Source organism: Hemitrygon akajei, chromosome 9 (genome assembly GCF_048418815.1).
Source record: "Hemitrygon akajei chromosome 9, sHemAka1.3, whole genome shotgun sequence".
Lineage (NCBI taxonomy): Eukaryota > Metazoa > Chordata > Chondrichthyes > Myliobatiformes > Dasyatidae > Hemitrygon > Hemitrygon akajei.
This window is the reverse complement of record NC_133132.1, coordinates 60,636,420-60,659,570: the sequence shown is the minus strand read 5'-3', so window position 1 is coordinate 60,659,570 and position 23,151 is coordinate 60,636,420. Positions and strand designations below refer to the sequence as shown.

The following is a 23,151-nucleotide window of genomic DNA, read 5'->3' as shown; positions in this document are numbered from 1 at the left end:
GGGGCAAGTGAAGTTGAGTGACGTTAATCTCTGGTTCAAGAGCCTGATGCTTGAAGTGTAATAATTGTTTCTGAACCTGGTCCTGAGGCCCTTGTATCATCTTCTTGATGGCAGTCGTGAGAAGAGGGTATGTCTTAGATGGTGGTGGTCCTCGATGATGGATACTGCTTTTCTTCAACAGCATTCCGTGTAGATATGCTCAATGGCGGGAAGGCCTCTACCCATGATTGACTGGGCCGTATCCATGACTTTTTGTAGGACTAAAACTGCATACAAAACTCTAGGGTGAGCTCACCAAAGCCCTGTCTAATTTTGGTAAACCATCCTTTCACTTGTACTCAAAACTTCAAGTGGTGGAAGTCAAGATCCATTTGCTTTCCTAACTGCTTGCTGTATCGACACATTTGTTTTCACACCAATCAAGGACAGCCAGGTCCTTCTGTACACCAGTGTTTCCCAATATATCACTATTTAAATGATACTCTTTTTCTCACGCAAGTAGATAACTTCACAGTTTTCCATGCTATTTCTATGTTTAGCACGTATTTGCCAATATTTTCCATTCTCCTCGGAACCCACAATTCACCCATTTTTGTGTTATGAACATAGAAATATTATACTCATTTAGATGGTTGACATATATTGTAACTATCTGTGACCTAAGTATTTATTCTTGTGGTGCCCATTAATCACTGACTGTTCCCCTGAAAAATATATGCTCTTTTTTTTCTGCAACTAAGTGTATCAAGTTTTAACTTTTTTTTTGTACATTGAGCTTTTATATGATACTTTATCAAGCATCTTCTGAAAATTCAAATGCACTGCATGCAATAGCTCTCCCTTACCTATTCTAACATTTTTTTTATAAAGTGGAATTACATTTGCCAACCTCAGTCTTCATGAGCCATTCAGTAATCTATAGAATTTATAGAACCTATAGAATCTGTAATGTCCAATGCATTTACTATTTCCATGGCTATCTCTTTTAGTTCTTCTGGATGAAGATTAACAGCTGTGGTGATTTATTGGTTTTCAGTCCCATTAATTTCTCCAGCATTTTGATTTCACTTATGTTTCTACTTTTTATTACATTCTTGGTCCACTGGAATTTCTGGGAAGTTACTTTTGTATTTTACTGCAAAGGCAGTATTAATTTAATTGCTCTGATGCCTCTGTTATCCATTATGAATTCTCACGTTTTTTGACTGTAAAAGGACCAACATTTATTTGTCTTCATTGATCTTTTCAGTTTTCAGTACTTTGTAAAAGATTTTTTGCTCCCATTTTATATTGGTTGCAAGTTTACTCTCATACTGTTTTTATTCTCATAACCAATTTCTTGTTCCACTTCTGCTGAATTTTAAGTTGTTCCCAATTCACAGGTTTGCTGTGTTTTGTGAAAATTATATGCATCCTCTTTGAATCTAGTGCTGTCAGTAATCTTCTATTTGCCATCCTTTTCTCTTTTGCTTAAGGTTATTATATCTGGGGTGGTAATGAGGACAAGCTCACGCTTTCTATTAAATGCTGCAATGGCATGTGCCTCAAATAGCTTCTGAAAACCAAGACCAGCTCCTGGCTGTCATGTGTGGCTTAGCTACTAAGCCTGTGGAACTGTTTCTCCTGACAGGAGGGGCAAGGGTAGGTTACTGGTGCCTTAAAATCAGTCGCTTCGGGCACATTGGGCATGTCATCCGTGTTTGGCAGCTCATCTAGGAGAGGGAAAGCTCTGATCTCAAATCTCCGCTGCCTGACGGCTATACCTACTCGTAGGCTTTGGGACTAAGCCCTGAAGAATAAATCCGGAGCTGGAGTCCCTGAAGCAGTCGTACATTGAGTTCAATGCTGTGACTGGGAACTCCTGCGATGCTGTTGGTACCGAACTGTATCAGTCTCTGCTGTTCCTCTGGGTTCATCAGATGCATGGAGAGGGGGGAGCTTGCTACATGGGCAACAGCTTGCTCTCCATAACATACTGCCCAGGCTTGCATATCTAGTCAGCCAGGACACAGTATCCATGGTCAACTCTGACCAAGGGAGGCCTCAGACTCTTTTGCACCAAAAAAGTAAGTGCAACTGCTGTGCTAACTGCATTTATTTGTTTTCCAATCTCAGGCCTCTTTCCTAAAGGTTATTGACTAATCTCTTCTCATTGCATGCAAGAGGTTAGTTAGTTACTGGCTGTTCCGCTGCTGGCATTTTGAGCAGCAATGAAAGTCCTCCATCTCTGTCTGCCCTTGGCCATTTTTTCTGCCCCAGGTGAGTTCAGGGTCTTCATTTCTACCTCCATAGTAAGTGCCAAGTTTTGTTTTTGGTCTCTCGCGTTTCTTTCACCCTTCAGGGGTTGAATGAAGTGCTGTCTTGATGATGGAGTGGGCCTCTTCTCATCACATGCCCAATCCATCTCCAACGTTTCCTCATGATGATTGTGGCCATGTCCTCTTGATGACACTGTAGGAGCAGGGCATGGTTGGAGATCTTTCTTGGCCAGAAAATATGGAGGATTTTCCCAAGGCTCATGGTGTGGAATGACAGCATGGCAAGGTCACACTCTTGTCGTGCGCCAGCATTCTAACTTGTTCAGGAACATGGACAGAACACCGCTCTGGTGCAGCTTCACCTTGGGGTTAGGGTTTAATTGTATTAACATTACCTTACCTAGCTGACTCCTCATCATACTATTTGAAAAACATCACCTGAGTATAGTCTACGAAGTTATCCTTACATATTATTCCTAATTTGGCATAAGTCTATTCTAGATTAAAGACCTTTATTATGGATATCACCAATTTTTTGTTTGATGTTATTCTGTACATCATCCCTACTTCTTGGCAGTCAGTAAACGACTGCCACCAAAATTTTACATCCCTTGATGCTTTTTAGCTCCACCTAGACAGGTTTTACAACTTGATTTTCCCAGCCAATGTTATTTCTCCCTATTGCTCTGGTTTCATCCTGGACTTTTTAACACCACCATACCGGTTTTTCCTTCGGCCAGTCCTTGCTATTATATCGAATATCCTTGGATATGCAGCTCCCAGCCTTCGTCATACCAAAGCCATGTTTCCATAATGCATTATATCACATCTATGTGCATTTGTTTGCACTTATATCATTGATTGGCATTTATTTCTGGTAAAGGATTGTAGCTTGGGAATATTCAATGCATCTCCTGCCCTTCTTTTGTTTTATGTATTTAATTAGCTTAGTGTTATTCAAATCTTTTACCTTATTAAAGTAATCAATTAATTGTAAAAATTTGGTTAAGTGCTATTGGTTAATTTAATTCACGGTCACTACTAATCACTTAACTTGCCCTGTGACCCTGTGACGTAACACTGTAGATCTCTGACTCTGTTTTTATGGCTCTCCTAATCTTCATACTCATGCTCTTTATGCTGATGGCTTCTTGATCTGGAATTTTCTGGTTTTACTTTCTGCTGTTAATTACATTTACTGGTGCACTCATTAATTTTGTTTGAGCTTCGCCCTCAGCCTTTCGTTCAATTAGTGTGAGATCCCATAGCAGTTTTGAGTAGCACTAAAAAGTGTTCTTGCAGTTTCTCGTTTCCTGCATACCTTGTGGTTCCTCTGGACAGCTGACCTAAAACAAAATCAAACATTGTCAGAAATACTTGGCAGCTGAGGCAGTATTTTTTTGTAAAATGGAATGGTCCCTCAGCAGAACTGGAAATGTGAGGAATCCATATTTTGCAGAAAGATTTTCTTCTTGCTGAGGTGGAGTTTGGTCACATTTACTTACTGAGTAAGAGAGGTACTTCTTGACTAAACAATATAGGGGGCTTCACAACAGTAATGCAGTGGTAACATTGATTAAGGCACTAATGAGCAGTGCTCTGAATTGATTTGGATCAGTCTATCTCCTCTCTCACATTGATGTTAAAAATCAGCTAAGAGCAGGGAAGTTATCACTAATGTCCTTATCTCTCAGTTATTAATCATCATTATCAAGCACAGAATTAGAATCAGAATAAGAGTTATGGTCACTCACCTATGACATGAAATTGGTTTTGTGGCATCAGTACAGTGCAAAGACATAAAATTTTAATAAATTACAAAATAAATAGTGCTGCAAAAAACAGGGTCATGTTCATGGGTTCATGGACCAATCAGAAATATGACAAAGGGAAGAAGGTGTTTCTGAATTACTGAATGTGAGTCTTCAGCTCCTGTATACCCTCCCCAATGGTAGTAATGAGAAGAGGGCATGTCCCTGAATGGTGAAGATTCTTACTGATGGATGCTACCTTCCTGAGGCACCACGTCTTGAGGGTAGTATCTGGGATGAAGTGGCTGAGCTTATAATCCTCTGTAGCCGCTTGCAAATCGTGCATTCGAGCCTCCATAGCAGGCTCCGATGCAAACAGTCAGAATGCTCTCCATTGTACATCTGTAGAAATTTGTAAGAGTCTTTGTAAGAGGCCAAATTTTCTGAAGATCTATGAAGTAGAGCTGTTGGTGTACCTTCTTTGTTATTATTGCAGTGCCCTGGTTCACATCTGTATTGTTATGCTGCAGGTATTTCATTTAGCAGCTCTGTAAGACCAGTTGTTCTGCTTTCAGCCTGTTTGGGTTAGTGTTGAAGATAAGGGATGATGTGGAATGTGTGCCACCCAATTAGTGGGAGGTTTTTCTTGGTGAGGAACAGTAAGGTTGCTTTTGGGTTTTTGTTCAAGAGGAGATGAGAGAGAAGTTGCTGGGGAGAGCCATTCATAGCATACGACCTGATGGGAGACCCATTTGTTCGAAATGGATTGCAAGCAACGTTCAGAAGGTGGTGTGGGCTTTCATGTTGACAAAGGGCCCAGCACATAAGTAACAGAGAAGTTCAAGATGAGCTCCAACTTGTGCACTTTTGACTGTTTAATTAGAATGGGCCCTTTTCTTTTTGTTATTCTTTATTAATCTTTTAGTTACGATTCATAAATATAATCATTTGCAGTGTACTGCCTGTTATGGACAATAGACAATAGGTGCAGGAGTAGCCCATTTGGCCCTTTGAGCCAGCACCGCCGTTCACTGTGATCATGGCTGATCATCCACAATCAGAGCCCAGTTCCTGCCCTCTCCCCATATCCCTTGACTTCACTATCTTTAAGAGCTCTATCTAATTCTTTCTTGAATGCATCCAGAGAATTGGCCTCCACTGCCTTCTGAGGCAGAGCATTCCATAGATCCACAACTCTCTGGGTGAAAAAGTTTTTCCTCAACTCCGTTCTAAATGGCCTACACCTTATTCTTAAACTGCGGCCTCTGGTTCTGGACTCCCTCAACATCGGGAACATGTTTCCTGCCTCTAGCGTGTCCAATCCCTTAATAAGCTTATATGTTTCAATCAAATCCCCTCTCATCCTTCCAAATTCCAGTGTATACAAGCCCAGTCGCTCCAATCTTTCAACATATGACAGTCCTGCCATCCTGGGAATTAACCTTGTATTCATTATTATTTTGTGGCATTAATTTGTAACAGAGTAGTGAATTACACAGCATTCACACAAACAGGGAGTTTGGGGCTGGTGGGGGGGGGGGGTTGCTCATGTCTCAATCTCACACGTTTGGCAGAGCCGGAGATTGTCTTCACTAGACATACGCAGCCGAGGAAACCCGAGTGTCTCATTACGGATTGATCTTCCGAGATGTTGACAAACAGGAACTTGAAGTTGTTCACCGTTTCCACCACCAACCCCTCAATGAGGACTGGTATTTGTTCTTCTGACTTCCCCTTCCTGAAGTCAACTAGCAGTTCTTGCTGATTCAGTGTGAGATGTAGTTGCAGTACCACTTCCACCAACTGATCTATCGCCCACTTGTGTGCCTCCTCGTCGCCATCTGTGTTTCTACCAGCAATAGTGGTATTTTTCTGTTGTTTGCGAAAGCTTTCTATACACAAATTGTGTGCAGTGTAGACTGCATTAAAATGGTAACTCTTCTAAATTTGGTGTGTACTGCTTTCCTCTGTGCCTGTGAAAAGTACTGCATTAAACAGGCACTTTCTTTCTCATATATGCTGGGAAATCACCAGATCCTTTTTCAAATACTTTTTGAATTTCTATTTCCCAAAACAATGCAGACAGCTCTTAAGATTAGTCAGGCAATGTTAAAATTAGCATTTCCGGTTATTGGTGAAATTATCTTAAAGCTAGTTTAACTCTGCTTTACCTGAATATACACCATTTATATTTTTCAGTATCATAGGAGTAGTTTTTTCAAAACTGAGAAAAATAGTCGTTTGCGTATTTTCCTGCAAACTTGCAAGACATGTAGAAAAGGTGCTTCAGTGCTACTTGGACTCTGCTGAAATACCTTCAGTCCAAGTGCTAGAAGAGAAAAAGCTGGCATGATGTTGCTCTCTACTTCCAGAATTGACCAAGCTGTGGGAGAGTTGGAATCAGTAATCAACAAGCTGATTTTAGGGATCAGCATCAATCCCAAACCAACGATATAATGTGAAGTCCAAATCTGCTGGATGAAGAATATATTTCAAAAGGTCATGATGATTGGAGGTAGAAAGCTTGAAGTCTGAATTACTGATTACTTTGGACAGCAAATATTTTACTTTCTGAGTACTTTTGGGTGTACCTGATGCATTTTGGGCTGCTGATCATGAAAATCACCATGAGATTTCCCTATCATGCACCATCTCTTTGAAATTGCGTGTATTTGTTAGTTCAATTTGTAATTCAAATCAGAGTAACTGATGATAAGGTTAAGCAATGCATTTCAAACAGGTCATCACTGACAGACATTTCGAAGAACTCGTGGGATTGGAGAAATTTGCATGAAAATTTTCTTGGCAACTACAGAGCACCAAACTATGTGCAGCTGGTTGACAATATACTTCAAGCATACAAAACCATGAAGTGCAACATGTCACTAAAGCTTTATTTTCTGCATTCCCATTTAGACTTCTTCCCCGCAAAAATTGGTACTGTCAGTGATGAGCCTAGTGAAAGGTTTCACCAGGAATATGCGGTCATGGAGAAATAGAGTCAGGGCAACTGGAATCCATTACTGCTGGCTGATTATTGTTGGACACTTAAGTGAGAAGTGTCAGCCATTGAGTACAACTGAAAATTTTTAATAAAACATTTTTAGTTTAGTTATGCAATTTACTGCATTATATGCATAAAATTTAATTTCTTGTTTCTCCATGTGATTCAAGTGATTCTCTGATTCAAGTGGTCTGAATTTATATTTGTGTTCAGTTTCAAGTGGTCTATCATAAACAACAAAAAATTCCGAGGAAGCAACACTTCGAAAAAAAGTTGTTGTCCGGTGTTATAATGTTGCATATTGCAAGTATACTTAAGCAAAAACATTACGACACAGATAAAGCCCGTTTCAACCAGACCATGTTGGCACTAATGCTTGTCATCACTTTCCTTCCACTGCATGTATTTTACTGAAATGACCAATATGTTTTTCTATTCCATAACCCCTCTTGTTCTTTGTACGACTGGACTAATTAATCAGTGTTTTATATGGGAGGGAACTTGGTGGGTGGATAATTCAATGAGAGACACCATTGCAGAGTGAATTTCAAATCAAGAAGGCAGCACATAGCCACTGATATACGGTAGAGGCAGCCACAACTTGGCAAAGCTCATCATGAGAACTTTTAAAGAATTATTTTCTGCGTAAGTAACATTCCTTAGGTTACAATAAAAAAAAACTGAAAAATGAAAGCAGATCTTAGTTTCTTCCCTTTGTTCAAACAGTAAAAGGAATGAGTTGCTTTCTTCTGAGATAGGAGTGACCCATGTTTCTGCAGGGTATCATGGCAACTGAATGACACAATGGAAAATCAAAGACAGTTGTGGTAATTGAATATATCAATATATATTTGTGTATTTAGTCTGGTTAAATAGTCATTGACATATCTATTTGCTCTCCATTGGGTGTGTTTTCAGATTCAGAACTCCTCCACCTACACATGCACACTGTTGCGTTGTTTTGCAGGATTACAAATGCCCAGCTTATGGATATTCTTAAATACAGTCAAGACCCCATAATATAACATTCAAAAGTCTGATATATATTGTACACTTGTTCCCACAAACAGCAGAGCCAGTTTTCTCTCTCTCAACACTGTTAGTGAATGCTCTGTTATAAACCTTATATGCCTTTGATGGTATTCATTACAATATTGTGGTGGTTTGAGAAATATTTGTGAATTTTCAGACATGCACACAAAATTGACTTACGGGCATCCGTAAAAATAGAACCTGTTCATTAGCCGAGGATGGCCTGCATTTGAACCTACAAATGTCATCTTAACTATCAGGATAGGTTATACTGGAACATGCCCAGTGTTTGGAAACTCACAACATTATCCCTATTCATAATACATAGGGACAGAATTAAGCCATTAGGCCCATCAAGTTTGCCCCACCATTCAATCTTGGTTGATTTATTTTCTCTCAACCCCGTTCTTCTCCCCGATCAATACAATCCCCCCCCCCCCCCCCCATTCTTCTAAGCTTAAACAAATACAGGTCAAAAGCCCTCAGACACTCCCCTTTCATTCCTGGGATCTTTCTCTTAAACCTCTTCTGGGCCATCCCCAGAGTCAGCACATCCTTTCTTTGATATAGGACTCAAAACTGTACACAGTACTTGAAATGTGTTCTGACCAATGTATTATAAAGCCTCAGCATTACATTCTTCCTTTTCTATTTTAGTCCTCTTGAAAAGAATTATGACATTGCATTTGTCTTCCTTACTACTGACTCAACCTGCAGGTTTAATTTTAGGAATCCTGTGCTTTATCACTTTATCACTTCAGACTTTTGTTTAGAAAATTCCTAAATTGCATGGGCTGGATACAGGAGCCTGTGTGTTGGCTTTTATTTTGGATCGTCTTGGGCCAGGAGTTTCTACGTGATGATAGGATGCTACATGAGCAGTAGGAAAGATTTGAGGTCATCCATTTTCCCTGCCCATCTGGTAATCTTGCTGTAACAGAGTTTGGAGTTGTGTGATTGTTTTGGGATTTTGGAATGCAGCCACAGGAACATATATCCATGCCCCTGATTAATGACATTTAAATTAACAGAAACTTAACTTTTGTTAAAGTTTTATTTTTGTTTATATTGTGCGCAAGTTGTGCCTAATTTATGTTAATTTTAAGTATGTAAATTATATTTGACATGTAATCTGCTGCTACCAGAAGAAGCTAATTTTTATGCTATTTATATCCAGGCGACGTATGTTAATGAGAATAAACATGACCTTGGGATTTGCTCCATCCCTACTCTTCCCCACCATCATCATACTTCACCTTCAACTCCTATCCATTTCAGAACATTTATCCAAACAAAGTTGAGGACTTATCTGGGGAATGCGTATGTAGATGTATTGAGGAGCAAACAAAGGTAACGTAGCCAGAATTGCATGTTTCTGTGCTACTTGCTCATGGATGAAGAAATTAATGACTTGATTGTGCTAGAATGTTGTCCATTTTTTATTACCATTTGACTCCTGAAAACATTTGGAACTCAAAACAGATTTGCAGTCTGTAGAAATCAAATGCTGAACATTGGCCATAGGGAAACAAGAGAAATTTGTGTAAATACCAGCATGTCTGCATCTTATCGCATGTATGGTCCAGCCTCTCTGCTTAGAGTTAGGCATATCTGGCAGATATATGTTTCAACTTGCCCTTCAAACCCCCTCAAACTTCCTTAGAGGCCCACTGGCTTTCCCCTCCTACAGTGCATGACACGCCTGTGATAGAAAATGGGTCATTGCCAAGAAGAACACACACAACCACTGGTTCCAGCAAAGCAAAAACAAAAGTGATGTAACATTGGAACTGCTGGGTCTTCGCACACCCCACCCACATTCATCTTGGATCTAGATGACATTGTTACTACACAGATACCCACAAGGAGCCTAACACGGTATCACTCTGCAAATTACATGTTAAAAATATACACCAGAATATGGTCCTTGCACACCAAAAAACTTTTAATTTATTAGTGTGGTGAAGAAAATTGTCCCAAAGCATGTTGCCCTATGTGTCACTTTAGATTTTACCCCTTGATAACTTCTAAACTTTAGTGATATTTGCTCCTTTGAAAGCAAAGCAAAGGAGACATGGGTAACATTTTAGGATAGAGCTTTTTGGAAATGTTACCCCTTCAGGAAATCATTCCACTCCCTGTATTTTCTTTCGGTTCCTAATTATTGACATCTACTGCTTCAGTTTCTGATGTCAGAAATCTGTGGATTTGGAGGGGCATTGATTGCAGTGGTTGTGGATTGCACTTGAGGCGAAGGTCATCTGCTGTACAGACTGAGCTACTGCAGAGTTTGGCAGAGGCCCCCAATCAACATCTCTCAAGGTGGTGAAATCTACTTGTAAAGTGACTCACTGAGCCTGCTCTCTAACTGTGATGACTGATTCAAAATCAGATGAAACATGCCATCTAGAGGAAACACAAGTCAGTGAGTGGATTTCAGTTTTCAGATCTCCTAATTAAGAGAATCAAGCAGGCTCTTAACGCATTCTATTTTCATATGTGGGCTGCTCTTGCATTGTATTTCAGTCTACCCAGAGATATAATGAACTCTCCTTGCTGTGTGGCAACTCCAAAGGAAATACAGGGAGGAGAATCAACCACTATTGGGGGGGGGGGGAATCCTTTGAATTGGGTCTGAGGAGCCACTCTCTCAAGTATGCCATTAGAAATTCATTGCCATTTTACACTTACTTCATGATGGCATGCAATTATGGTCTTAACTAGCAGAATCAATCTTAGTGCCAGCCAGTGTTAAAACTTCCTTCAGTTTCTCTTGCTGCAGCGCTGCGCATCACCTCCAATAAGTTTTCCGTTGGAGGACAGATGAGAAAATATTCTGCTTATGTCACCTCCATTTCACAGCCAAGTTACCGTAACTTTAGTTATAGGAGCTCCTTCCTGTATGCAGAGAGCACTTGTAGCATCTACATTCAGAAACCAAATATTGTTGGTGTGTTTACCTTTGATAGAGAGAAAAGATCGGGATCAGTCTGTTCCTCCTGTCCGGCATCACCCTCTGACAATAAGGGACCACAATGGTATCCTACAAAGCGCATAGGGCTTCCCATGTCTCAGGAAGCACCATTCAATGAAGGTGGCCATTGATGATTAAATTGACTGTTGCCTTCATTGCACCAGTACAGCCTTTGCCTGTCTGAGGAAAACCATGTTTGAAGACCTCAGACCCCTCAGAAAGTTCATGTTGCATCCAATGGAATGCTTTTGAGTCATGTCCAACCTAGAGCAAACACCACAAAGCACTGGAGAGATACCACAAAGTCTGTCTCTGTAAAATCTTCCAAGTCCACTGGCTTGGTAATTGAACAATATCAGTATTTTGTTCCCCGCAAACATGCCCAGCATTGAGGGTCTAATTAAACACTGTCAGCTCTGATAAATAAACCATGTTTGTGTGACAGGCACCAGATTTCTGAATAGGATCCCTATTCTGAGCTCTGAAACAGCTGGCTAGCGGAAGTGATTCAGTGGGGGTTTTCAAAGCTTACTTGGAGAAAAAGTGTAAATCCCCACCAGCTTGTTAGAACTGCTGTCCAGTGACCACTTAACATGGTAAAAAAGTGTTCAGAATCACTTTGAGAAACTGACATAAATTGGATACACGTGAATCTCCAGAGTTAGTGGAGGAAGGGATGCACCAACTCCCAAATCTCCCATTCACTTGCCCCAGCAAGGAGTTCTTACTCTGCCTGAATCTGTGGATCATGTGTCGGTTCTATCAACCACCTCAGGGCCCACAAAATCGGGGATTGGAAGGCCTGCCTAGGATGGAAGTGGAACATTCAGTAGAGGAATAACAAGGACTTAATTGGTGGTCTTATCATAATTTGTAGCTAACTTCAAAGTCTTATCTTTAAGATAATAAGGACTTGTATTTACATTCTGTCTTTTGTCTTCTCCAAATGTAGCAAATTGTGTACCTTCAGCATATAATTACTGTGCTGAACTAACCCTAACCCTAACAATAGCCACAAGATAAACAACAAAACTTCTTTATAGTAGTGTTGAGAAGGAAGAAAAGGAATTAAGAACTTGTGATTCTTCTTACAAACAGTACTACTGAATTCCTTCTGTTTAATTTGTGGTTAAATATTTCCTTGAAATAAATCAGTGTCTCTGATAGAGCAGCACTCACTCAGTACAGTGGAGCAGTGGCAATCTGGATTATGTTCTTAATTGATAAATGGGATGTGAAGTTAAATTCTTCAGAATTCTCTACTACAGAAAGTTTTATGGTACATTTGAGAAATCAGTATAGGTTTGGACACTGTTAATGTTAGAAGTAAATGCTGGCATTGAATAGTGGAGTTAAGTCTAGGACTACTGCCATTTGACACAAGTGATCTCCTCCCAAGCTTTTTAGATTCTTAAGAGCAATAGTCTGATGTGGAGAATCACAGGAGACTATTTATCATACTAAATCCATGCCAACTCTCTACCAAACAAGCCATACTGTTTGTTACCTTGTTCCTTCCCCGGAACTTCTGGTAAAATGGAAGTGCGAATCTACGGTCTCTCAGTGGCCAACCATGGTGCTTTTTTCTTTGTAAAATTTGTTTTTTTACAATTCAAAGACAATTCCACTCCTAGAATGTCGGGTATTGCAGGGCTACCCCTTCAGTAAGTTGCTCATTGGATTGAGCAGCTGGACTGGTGTTGGCGGCAGAGCTGGCCAAGGTGTCGAAGGGGTTGGCTGAGGTGCTGAAGGAGGCAGTCGGGATATCAGAGGAGCTCACTGGGATGTGCCAGTCTGGATTTCGGAGCAGGTGACCTGGCTGCAGACCATGTTGCTGCCCACTACTTGTAAACATTAAAGTATAGTCCTAGGAGATTGTCTCGGACATTTCACTTACGATCACAAGACGCTGTTGGACAGTGATAATGTGAGTTGCTGCAGGCCTATTGCCCTTGTCTGGTGGAGGGATAGTCGACATGGGAGCTGTGTAGCCACGGTTGTAGTGAGAACTAGGCCTCAACCCTCAAACTTGCCTGCTGTTACAGACCAGGTGAGTGATGTGAAGGTGCTACAGCATAGTTGAGCTTGGCTGGGGCCTGGCCTCATCTGTCAGTACTGCTCGCCTGTATTTGAGTGGTGGAACAACAGGCAGGATTGCATGCGTCTGCACACTGCCAGGAGACTGAATCATCGATTGCTGGACATTGTCGCTCAGGGTCTTGGACTTAGTGTATTTTTTTTTCGAGTGAATATGCTTCTTTGCTCAAGATTTTGAATTATGTTATTCGCTATTTTTGAATGTTTTGTACCTTGGCCCAAGAGGAACGCTGTCTTGTTCAGCTGTATTTATGTATGATTTGAATGATAATTAAACTTAATTTAATTTGATGGCCTTTTAAATCACTTTCTCACAAGCTGCCTGCCAGTTCATTTTCAGAAGGCCTGATATCTACCACCTTTGAAGGCAGTACATTTCAGATCTGTGAAAAAAAATCTTCCATACTATGCACTTGTGCCTCTTGTTGATCACTTTAAATCTGTAACCTTTAGACTTTGAACTGCTCTGTTTATCCATTTAAACCCAAGTGTGCTGCTACCAACTGAACCAAGGCTGACATGCAGAAAATTAAAATGTATGTTGATATCGGAAAGAAAGTGATGGAAGAACAGCGGCAGAACAAACAGGGCTTTGTGGTAGCACAGGAGAAGAAATTGGATTAAATAGCCCTGACTAAATCACTCAGAACCATAAGAGTAAAATTAAGGTTCTCTGTTTCTTTTGGTCTCCAGTTCATTTCTGTCTGCCACCTTTGGCAAGGGCAAACCAGATGATCTCCAACAATTTCACACGGAAGAAAATCTGCAGATGCTGGAGATCTGAGCAATACACACAAAGTGCTGGAGGAACTCAGCAAGCCAGGCAGCATCTGTAGAAAAGAGTGCAGTCGATGTTTCGGGATGAGACCCTTCAGTACAACTTAGTAACTTGGTGGCAGGGAGAGTCAAGGAGAAATGGAGTGCATTTGTGAAAGTTCTTTAATATAAATTTACAACATACAATGCAGTATAAAATTATTTTTGTGATTGCCATTTTCAGAGGGAATGTTAACACAGGGTGATCTGTTAAACCTTGTCTTTATTTAGCTTGGCAAAGCATTCAGTTTTCGTCCAGAGAGTGCATACACTGTTATGTTGTATTTAAAACTGGGCTATGTCTATGTTGATCTGTGTCTGGACCTGAGATGGTTTGAGGAGGATAATGTGCTCCCCAACCTGCTGCACAGCCCTCATTCAAAGATCACCTTCAAACAGAACCTTCAGAATGACATTCAGAATTGGAGCCCACCAGTTTCATTCGTTGTGAAAAGAGCTGATTCTAAGAGCTTTGCTTATGTGTCATCAAAGTCTCAGATGCAACAGGTCTTAAAAAGATCATGTTCCCATCCAGAGAACAGTGAACAAAGTCTACATCAACACTTCTCATTCTCATTCTACGATTCTGACTCTATATAGAATTGAGAAAGTCCTGATTTAATAAGGTGTTAAATGAAGACCTCATTTTCCTAGTCACACAAAAATAAAAATTCCATAGCACATTTTATGCATGGGAGTCATGAGGGCTGGTTAACCCCCACTGGTTACCAAGGTCAGAGATATTTGTGAGACTGGAATTCGAGGTCAAACAAGATCCATGCGAATTCAGAATTCGAGGCTCAAGGGCAGACTTGTGATCTGCGAGTCCTGGGGTCGATACCCAGTCGTTAGCAAAGTTGAATCTTGAAATCCAGAGCATGGCAAGTCCTGAGGTAGAAGCCTAAAGGTTGAAGACCGAATGAGTCATGATGGCCCGGGTCACCACTGTTATAGGGCCGGAAGTTGAGACCCAAAAGTCAAAACTGTGAACGGCAGGTTCTGGGGTGAAATCCAAAGTTGGATATGCAATGTTTGTGGGTCTGAGAGTCCAGGACAAGGACTGGAAGCCGAGAGGTAGCTTTCCTGGGGTTGAAGGCCTATCTGTGCCTGTGTGACAAGGAAAATGAGAGATGGTGGGAAAGGGGCATGTTTTGCTGCTGTTCTCTTGTTTTGCTGCTGTTGTTTGTTGTTGTTTTTACTGTTGCTTGTGTTCTGCTGAACATTGTGGGCATGCTGTGTTGGTGCAGATGTGAGTGATGTCCCTTGCAGGCTTCCACAGCACATCCTTGAGTGTGTTGGCTGTTAGCACAAACAATGCATTTTACTGTATGTTTTGATGTACAGTACATATAAATAAATCTGAAAATTTGTAGGATGGATCCTTCTAGCTTCCCAACAAATATTTATCTCATATCAAATTACTTGATCTAATTATCTGATCCTTATTTTTTTATATGAGCTTATTATGCTTAAATTGCTACTGAGTTTTCTACTTTAGAATGGTGACCTCATTGTATAATTACTTAGTTGGTTGTTGGATAATTTGGGATGTCCTGAGGCAGTAAAATACACTACTGAGATTTTCTCAGTCCTTTACGATATCTACCGTTTTACCTGGTGCTGTTATACAGTTTACTTCCACTTTCTTACCATGGATTAATTTATATTCTACTCAAATTAAATCTATCAGTTACTTTGGCTAATAATTGCTTGTGTATTAGAGTGTGAGAGACGCATAGACACACACTCACTTAGAAGCCATTGGTTTATGATCTGCAGGTTTCATTGTAATGCAAGAACTGACAACTGTGGCATTGACAGTGATTCTCAAAGAGGAGCTGGTGTTGCTGGAGAAACTGGTTTGCTCAGGGAAAGATTCACTTCACAATCATCCAAAACTTTGATTACTAAGATTATTGCAATTGACAGTGATGCTATTAGATTCTTTTGAAAACAATGCTGGCATCAGTGTTTATGTATGTTTGTGGCTGGCTTTACAGCTGCATTTTGTGTTTCTGTGTGTGGGAACTTTACTATTATATGCACATGCAACACTTACAGTCTATAAAATACAGCTGCTACTATAGTTACCAGTGTGGCACTAATTGCTTTCTTTAGGCTTGCTGCCAGACCACAAACCTGCCCTGCCAGAAGGTCATGTTCCAAAAAGCCAGAAGCCTCACTTAAACAGGTAAGTGCTTTTGCTCTGAAACTTGAAGTAAGATTTGCTTAGGATTAAAAGAAAACAAAGGATTGCACTCCACAAAATTCCCTTATTAGGCACTTTTTTTTTGAAAGCGAGAGAAGTAACTTGTATTTCTTTGGCACTTTATAAGACTGTCTTTATAGTAAGCATATAACAAAGCTAATGTCAGATTGAAAGATCAGGTAATGGTACAGAGATCAGTAAAGAATGACCTGAAAGATGTAGCCACAAGAATGTAGAACCAGGTTTATGCTAGTTCATACACAAAGGTTGGGTGAGAATGGAGAATCATGGATATGCGTGTAAGTGGTCTGTGGCCTGAAAGGTTAGACCATGAGATTGTAGATCATGGGTTTCATTAGTTGGTAGTGATTTTTTGGAGGATGTAGGCACTGGACCATAGAAGGAAAAGAGGAGCTTACTTAGGATATGAATTTAGTCATATTTTAATATCTTTTGATTTTTAAGCAAGGAACCTTTCTATTTAGTTAAACTGAGATTTCACATGCTTACTATACAAAACACAGAGTTAGAAGAGTCCTGATCCAAGAATCTGGAATGACCAGATTTGATACCAAACTGAATTTCACGGTGTTAGCCAACACATGATTTCGAAGAATACTTGTAAGCCAGCGATCAAGCATGTATTTTAAAATTTATTATTATTGAGATACAGCGCAGAATTGGCCCTTCTGACCCTTCGAGCTGCAATGCCCAGAAACCTCCCGTTTAACCCTAGCATAATCATGGGACAATTTTCAGTGACCAATTAACCAGTATGTCTTTGGACTGTGGGAGGAAACTGGAGCACCCGAACGAAACCCACACACTCTCAGGGAGAACAAATGAACTCTTTACAAATGTGGTGGGAATTGAACCCGGTTTGCCTGTACTATAAAGTGTTATGTTAACCTCTACGCTACCAGTGTAAAAGACTCCCACAGAGAAGGAAGAGCTAAAACATTGAAAATTTTAGTCATTTTGTGTGTGAATGTCCTTCTCATCTGCATTATCAAGAATTAGGAATAGGAGTAGGTCATTTGGCCTTCTGAGCATGCTCTGCTTCTCAGTATGATCATGAATGATGTCCTTTTTCATTTTTTTTTGCTCACTCCTCATATCTCTTGATGCGTTTTGTGTCTTCCTCTTTCTTACGTGCATTCTTTGCCTTCCACAGAGAATTCTATAGGATCCCCACCCACTGAGAAATAATCCCTCATCTCTATCCTAAGGGTTTTCATATTTTCAGCCCTTCTAGTTGCATGCTCCTTCAGCCAGGGGAAAAACATCCTTCTAGCATCTTGCTCATCAAGTCCTGTCAGAAGTTTGTATGTTTTACTAAGATTGTCTTTTATTCTTCTAAATACCACTGAATACAGCCTAGTTGATCCAATCTCTCTTCATATGAAGGGCCAACTATCCCAGGAATCAGCTGAAAAAGTCACCCGGAACCTTTTTGTTTTCATCAAAATTTCCAAATTTATTATCAGTTAAATAATACTTCGCCTTTCCATTTTTCCTCTGTGAATAGCTTCATATGTATCAATGTTACACTACATCTCCCATGTATATACCTTTTCATCCGATTTGTTAAGATCATCTTGAAGTCTCTTTGCATCTTCCTCACAGATCGTAATCCCACCCAGTTTCATGCCATTGATGAACATAAAAGTACTATGTTTAGTTCCCTCAGCCAAATCCTTGATTAATATATGGTGAACCGCTGGGGCTTAAACACAATTTCATTTTGCTAGTCCAGTAATCATCACCTGCCATCCCAACAAGCCCATTTGCACCTACTCTTAGTTTTCTGTGTGTCAACCAGGCACATAATCTCAATTGTTGGTTTTAATTTTGCATGTTAACCACTAATTTGAAATTTTATCATTGGCCTTTTAAAAACCTAAATACAAAATATCAGTGGGTTCTCCCTTACCTATTTTATCAGTTAAACCTTGAAGAACCTGTAGTAAGATTGTCAAACACAAGATAAGTCTGCTGTTATGTCTTCTGGTTTTATAATAGTATAAAAGACTAACTCCTGCACCAGCAGCAACTGTTGTCTGATCAAGTGCAACATGGATAGGTACAAGATAAATTCCCCACTTATCTACACTTTCATTCTCCAATGCCTTGGCAAGGCCATTCTAATCTCTATCACATTTCCCCTTGAAATATTAGTAGTAATCTGGTAGTCTTTAACTACCAGTGAATTTGCAGATATGGAGATGAATTGACTTTTAAGTCTTTTTTTATTGGAATGAGTTAGTTTTGAATTCAGCCTCTGGGGTTCCTAGTACACATCAATCAGTTGAAGGGGCCCATTGAAAATCAGATAGGTTGCACTATGCTTCCAAGTGGCCCCACGGCTTCTTCAGGAGTTAAGTTGTCCATGTGTCTATCCCTTTAGCATATAAAAATTAATTAAGTTAATGAAGTGGTTAAAAATTGGAATTTGATGCAATATGTAGTAGTGGTTGAGACATCATGGTCTTCACATGAAGCTAAAGAGACCTTTTTCTTTTTTTGCTATACTTCATGGATGTTTTTTTTTCTGGGTTTCCTTGTACGTCGTTTAGTCTGGGTTACTGCATTTATTGATAGGGGAAGTTTCGATATGCCACTGTTGGCATTATATATTCAGTGACCACATTGCTCATGCTGGTTGGAACCACTTGTGTCCTTTGAGACAGATGAAGTGCATGGAATCTTGCAGCTGGGTCATACATGAGCTGTTCAGATCAGATGGTATATTTAATCCGTTTGTAATTGCCTGCAATTTAACTTACAGGATATTAAAGGTTTCACCAGTTAATAATACATAGTCAGATCTCATGTTCCCAATTTGTTTCTGCAGGCAACATTGGAGTTTTTATAGTGTTGAATTCCTGAAATGAAGATCAAATGTATTACGGGCCCTGGGAAGAGTATACTTTTCAAAACAAATCAGCAGGATATGTCCCCAGGTGATTTGGGTGGCTGCCCCAATCATGTGCTGAAGGACACACCTGGAAGATGTCATTCCTATGGAATATAAGTGTTGGACTCTTTCCCCTTTGTTTAATTGCTGAATGATAACAGGAATTGTGCAATCCAGTGGCCAACAGACAGGTTTCATCACATCTGTTTTGGAGTTACTGGAGGTAGCGTTGGGTTTATGTGACTATGCACTTGGAGTTTTGCCACTGTTATTGTATGTGAGTTGGTCTAAGCAGCAATGGGTCGGTCAGCTTCAGAGTATGACACTTGCCTTTACTTGTCTTATTTATTCAAAGGATTGGGAGGAAGTGGATTTATTTGTTTTTAGCAGTCAGCTGGCAGCTGAAAACTCAGTTTGGTTATTAATTTTCTTTGTCATCCCACCTTGTATTTCCATCTTTTATTCAGGTTTCCTGTCATTCTTGGCTGCTGTGGCTTAGAATACAACATCAGACTGTTGTTGCAGGAGGCCAAAGTTAATGTTCTGGCAAGGATGTGGAATGACATCTCTCATTTTATTTAGTGCCTGCTGGTCAGGATCTGTCCAGAATTCAGATTAACAGCACCTGTTGATGAGTGTGCAATTAAGTCCTTGTTTTTGTGCCTTTTTGTTTATGTAGGAAACATGAAGGAGTAGATATAATGGTAGTATTAATGTTTTGTTTTAAGCATCTAAAGGGGTATTGGCTCGTTGTGGCCACATTAGTCTTATGTAGGAACTGTGATCCATGTCATAGATTTCAATATTTTGCTTAATGTTTTCAAATTCCTTTTTACTGTGCTTGATGCAATTTGCTTCAATAGCTATTTGCTGTGATTGAATTAGTATTTGTATGAAGTCAGAACATAACAAATCTGCACAGAATCACAGTCATATTGCACAGAAATGACTCCTTTGGCCTACCTGGTCCATGCTGACTTCTTTGCCTATCTACGGTAGTTTCTACTTGAGCGACACATCAAGGAGGGGGAGAGTTACCTTCTTGCTCTGCTTCAGGAGACAGGCACTCCCATTAGATTAGCTGCCTCAAACTTGGTCTGTGGTCAGGGACAAGAGGGTGTGACTGCGAGTGTGACAGGTGGTGGAGTCCAAGACACAGTGCTGGAGAAGCCTCAGGCCTTGAACTCGTCCAGCAGGTCTGAGATTCTTGCTCCCTGTATGGATGAGAGTGGGGGCTGTAGGAAGGATGAGCAGCCTCACTGTGGCACCGTAGTTCAGGGAGCCAATCAAGAGGGGGGAGAGAAGAGAAATGTCGTGGTAATTGCAGATAGTACAGGCGGCCCTCCTTATCGGCGGATTCAACTAACCGCGGATCGGGAAAACCTGGAAGTTCTCTCTCCAGCACTCATTATTTGAGCATGTACAGACTATTTTTTCTTGTCATTATTCCCTAAACAATACAGTATAACAACTATTTACATAGTATTTACATTGTATTAGGTATTAAAAGTAATCTAGAAATGACTTAAAAGTACAGGCAGTCCCTGGGTTATGAATGAGTTCCATTCCTGAGTATGTCTTTAAGTCGGATTTGAAGTCGGAACAAGTACACCCGGTATTATTTAGCGTCAGTTAGTCAAACGTTTTTCTTAGCATATAATACTTATTTTACCTTCCTATGCATATAAAACACTTAAGAAACATATGTATTTCAATAATTAAACCATTGCATTGCTTAATAATTGTAGCTTTCATCGGGGCAGGACCTTTCTCACTTTATATTTTAAAATTGTTCTGATCGTTGACCGACTGTAGCCCAACGCTTTTCCAGTGACCGATGGTGTTTCACCTCTTTCCAATCACTTTATTACTTCCACCTTATTTTCGATTGCAATCATGATTATTTTCGTGAACAGAAACACTGCGGATTCAGAGCTGCGCCGCCAGGTCCTAATGTCCACATGTTAAATAAAGTCTGGGGTTCCGCTGGGTCCTAAAGACCACCGCACTGAGACATGTTAAATAAGGGACGAGCATCCGCAAATTTTGGTATCTGCAGGGGGTCCTGGAACCAATCCCCCACGGATAAGGAGGGCCGACTGTATACTCATGGGAATAAACGAAGTTTGTCGCAGGGATAGAGTGTGTTGCCTGCCTGGTGCCAGGTTTTGGGACATCTTTTCTGACCTACAGAGGAATTTACAGTGGGAGGGGAAAGATCCTGTTGTTGTGGTCCATGTGGGTATCAACAGCATAGGTAGAATGAGGAAAGAAGTTATGAGGGAATTTGAGCAGTTAGGGACTAAATTAAAAAGCAGAACCCAAAAGGTAGCAATCTCTGAGTTACTACCTGAGCCCCGTGCAAATTGGCACTGGGTTAAGAAGATTAGAGAGTTAAATGTGTGGCTCAAGGATTGGTGTGGGAGAAGTGGGTTTGAATTCATGGGAAACTGGGACCCTGTATTGGGAAAGGAGGGAGCTATTCCACTGGGACGGGCTCTGCCTTATTTGTGATAGGACCTGGATCCTGGTGAATCATATAACTAGGATTGTGGATAGGGCTTTAAACTAAACAGCATGGGGGTGGATCCAACATATTGGAGAAGTATGAATAAAGTAAAAGAGAAAAGTGTGGATAAAGATAAAGTAAAAGCAAAAGTTAAAAAAGAGATGTAAAGGTGGAGTGCAGAAAAGTCAAGTGCATAGGAGACAAAGATTACAAGATTTTAAAAGCATAATGAGTGTCAGGGCACTTTATTTGAATGCCCGTAGTATTCGTAAAAAGGTCAGTGAACTTGTGGCACAAATTAGTAGAAAGGGGTATGATTTAGTGGCCATTACAGAAATGTGGTTGCAGGGTGGAGAGGATTGGGAATTAAATATCCAAGGCTATGGGGCAATATGGAATGATAGGCAGGAAGGTAAGGGAGTGGGGTGGCACTCTTAATTAAGGATGAGATCGGGGTGATAGTGAGAGATTATATAAGATCTAAGGGACAGAAGGTTGAGTCCATGTGGGTAGAGATTAGGAATTGTAAAGAGAAAAATACATTGGTGGGAGTTGTCTATAGGCCTCCAAATAACATTATAGTGGCACAGGCAATAAACTTGAGATATATCTGTGGCGTGTAAGAATAGAACAGCAGTTATCGTGCTGGACTTTAACTTGCACATAGATTGGGTGAATCAAGTTGGTCGAGGCAGTCTTGGGGGGACTTCATAGAATGCATCCGTGATGGCTTTCTTGAATAGCATGTTACTGAACCTACAAGGGAACGTGCTATCTTGGATCTGGTCCTGTGCAATGAGACAGGTAAAATTAGCAAACTTGTAGTTAGTGATCCTCTTGGAAAGAGTGATCACAGCATGATTGAGTTTCTGATACAAATTGATGGTGCAGTCGTTTGATCTAAAATCAGTGTATTATGCCTAAACAAGGAGACTACAACGGGATGAGGGAGGAGTTGGGTAGGGTAGACTGGAAACACAGGCTATATGTGGGACGGTTGAAGAACAGTGGAACATGTTCAAAGAGATTTTTCATGGTGCTCAACAAAAGTATATTCCAGTTAAAAGAAAGGACAGTAAGTGTGGGGAGAGCCAGCCTTGGGGAACTAAGGAAATAAAGGAAGGCAGCAAACTAAAAGCTCATGCATACAAAGTCACCAAGTGTAGTGGGAAACTGGAAGACTGGGAAAACCTTAAAAGGCAACAAAGAACCACAAAACGAGCAATAAAGAAAGGGAAGATAGATTATGAAAATAAACTAGCAGAAAATATAAAAATGGATAGTAAAAGTTTTTATAATTATATAAAGTGTAAAAGGGTGGCTAAAGTGAATGTAGGTCCCTCCCTTGGAAGACAAAAAGGGGAATTGATATTGGCTAATGAAGAAATAGCCAATGCTTTGAATGGCTATTTTGTGTCAGTTTTCATGGTGGAGGACATGTCTAACATTGAAGAGAGATGATATGGATGGGATGGGAGGTGAGGACCTCATACAATAGCTATCACAAAAGAGGTAATGATCAGCAAACTTGTAGGCCTAAAGATAGACAAGTCTCCTAGTCCTGATGGAAGGCATCCCAGGGTA

At 40.3% G+C, this 23,151-nt stretch overlaps 1 protein-coding gene across 1 annotated transcript in view; it reads left to right on the top strand.

Annotated features, from left to right (window-relative positions):
- The window catches only part of mrps18a (mitochondrial ribosomal protein S18A), a 119,405-nt gene that overhangs the window by 39,691 nt on the left and 56,563 nt on the right, over positions 1 to 23,151 (top strand). The window contains exon 5 of the mRNA XM_073056081.1: positions 16,051 to 16,123. Within this exon, the coding sequence (XP_072912182.1) occupies positions 16,051 to 16,123 (73 nt within the window). The remainder of the gene's footprint in view (positions 1 to 16,050; positions 16,124 to 23,151) is intronic.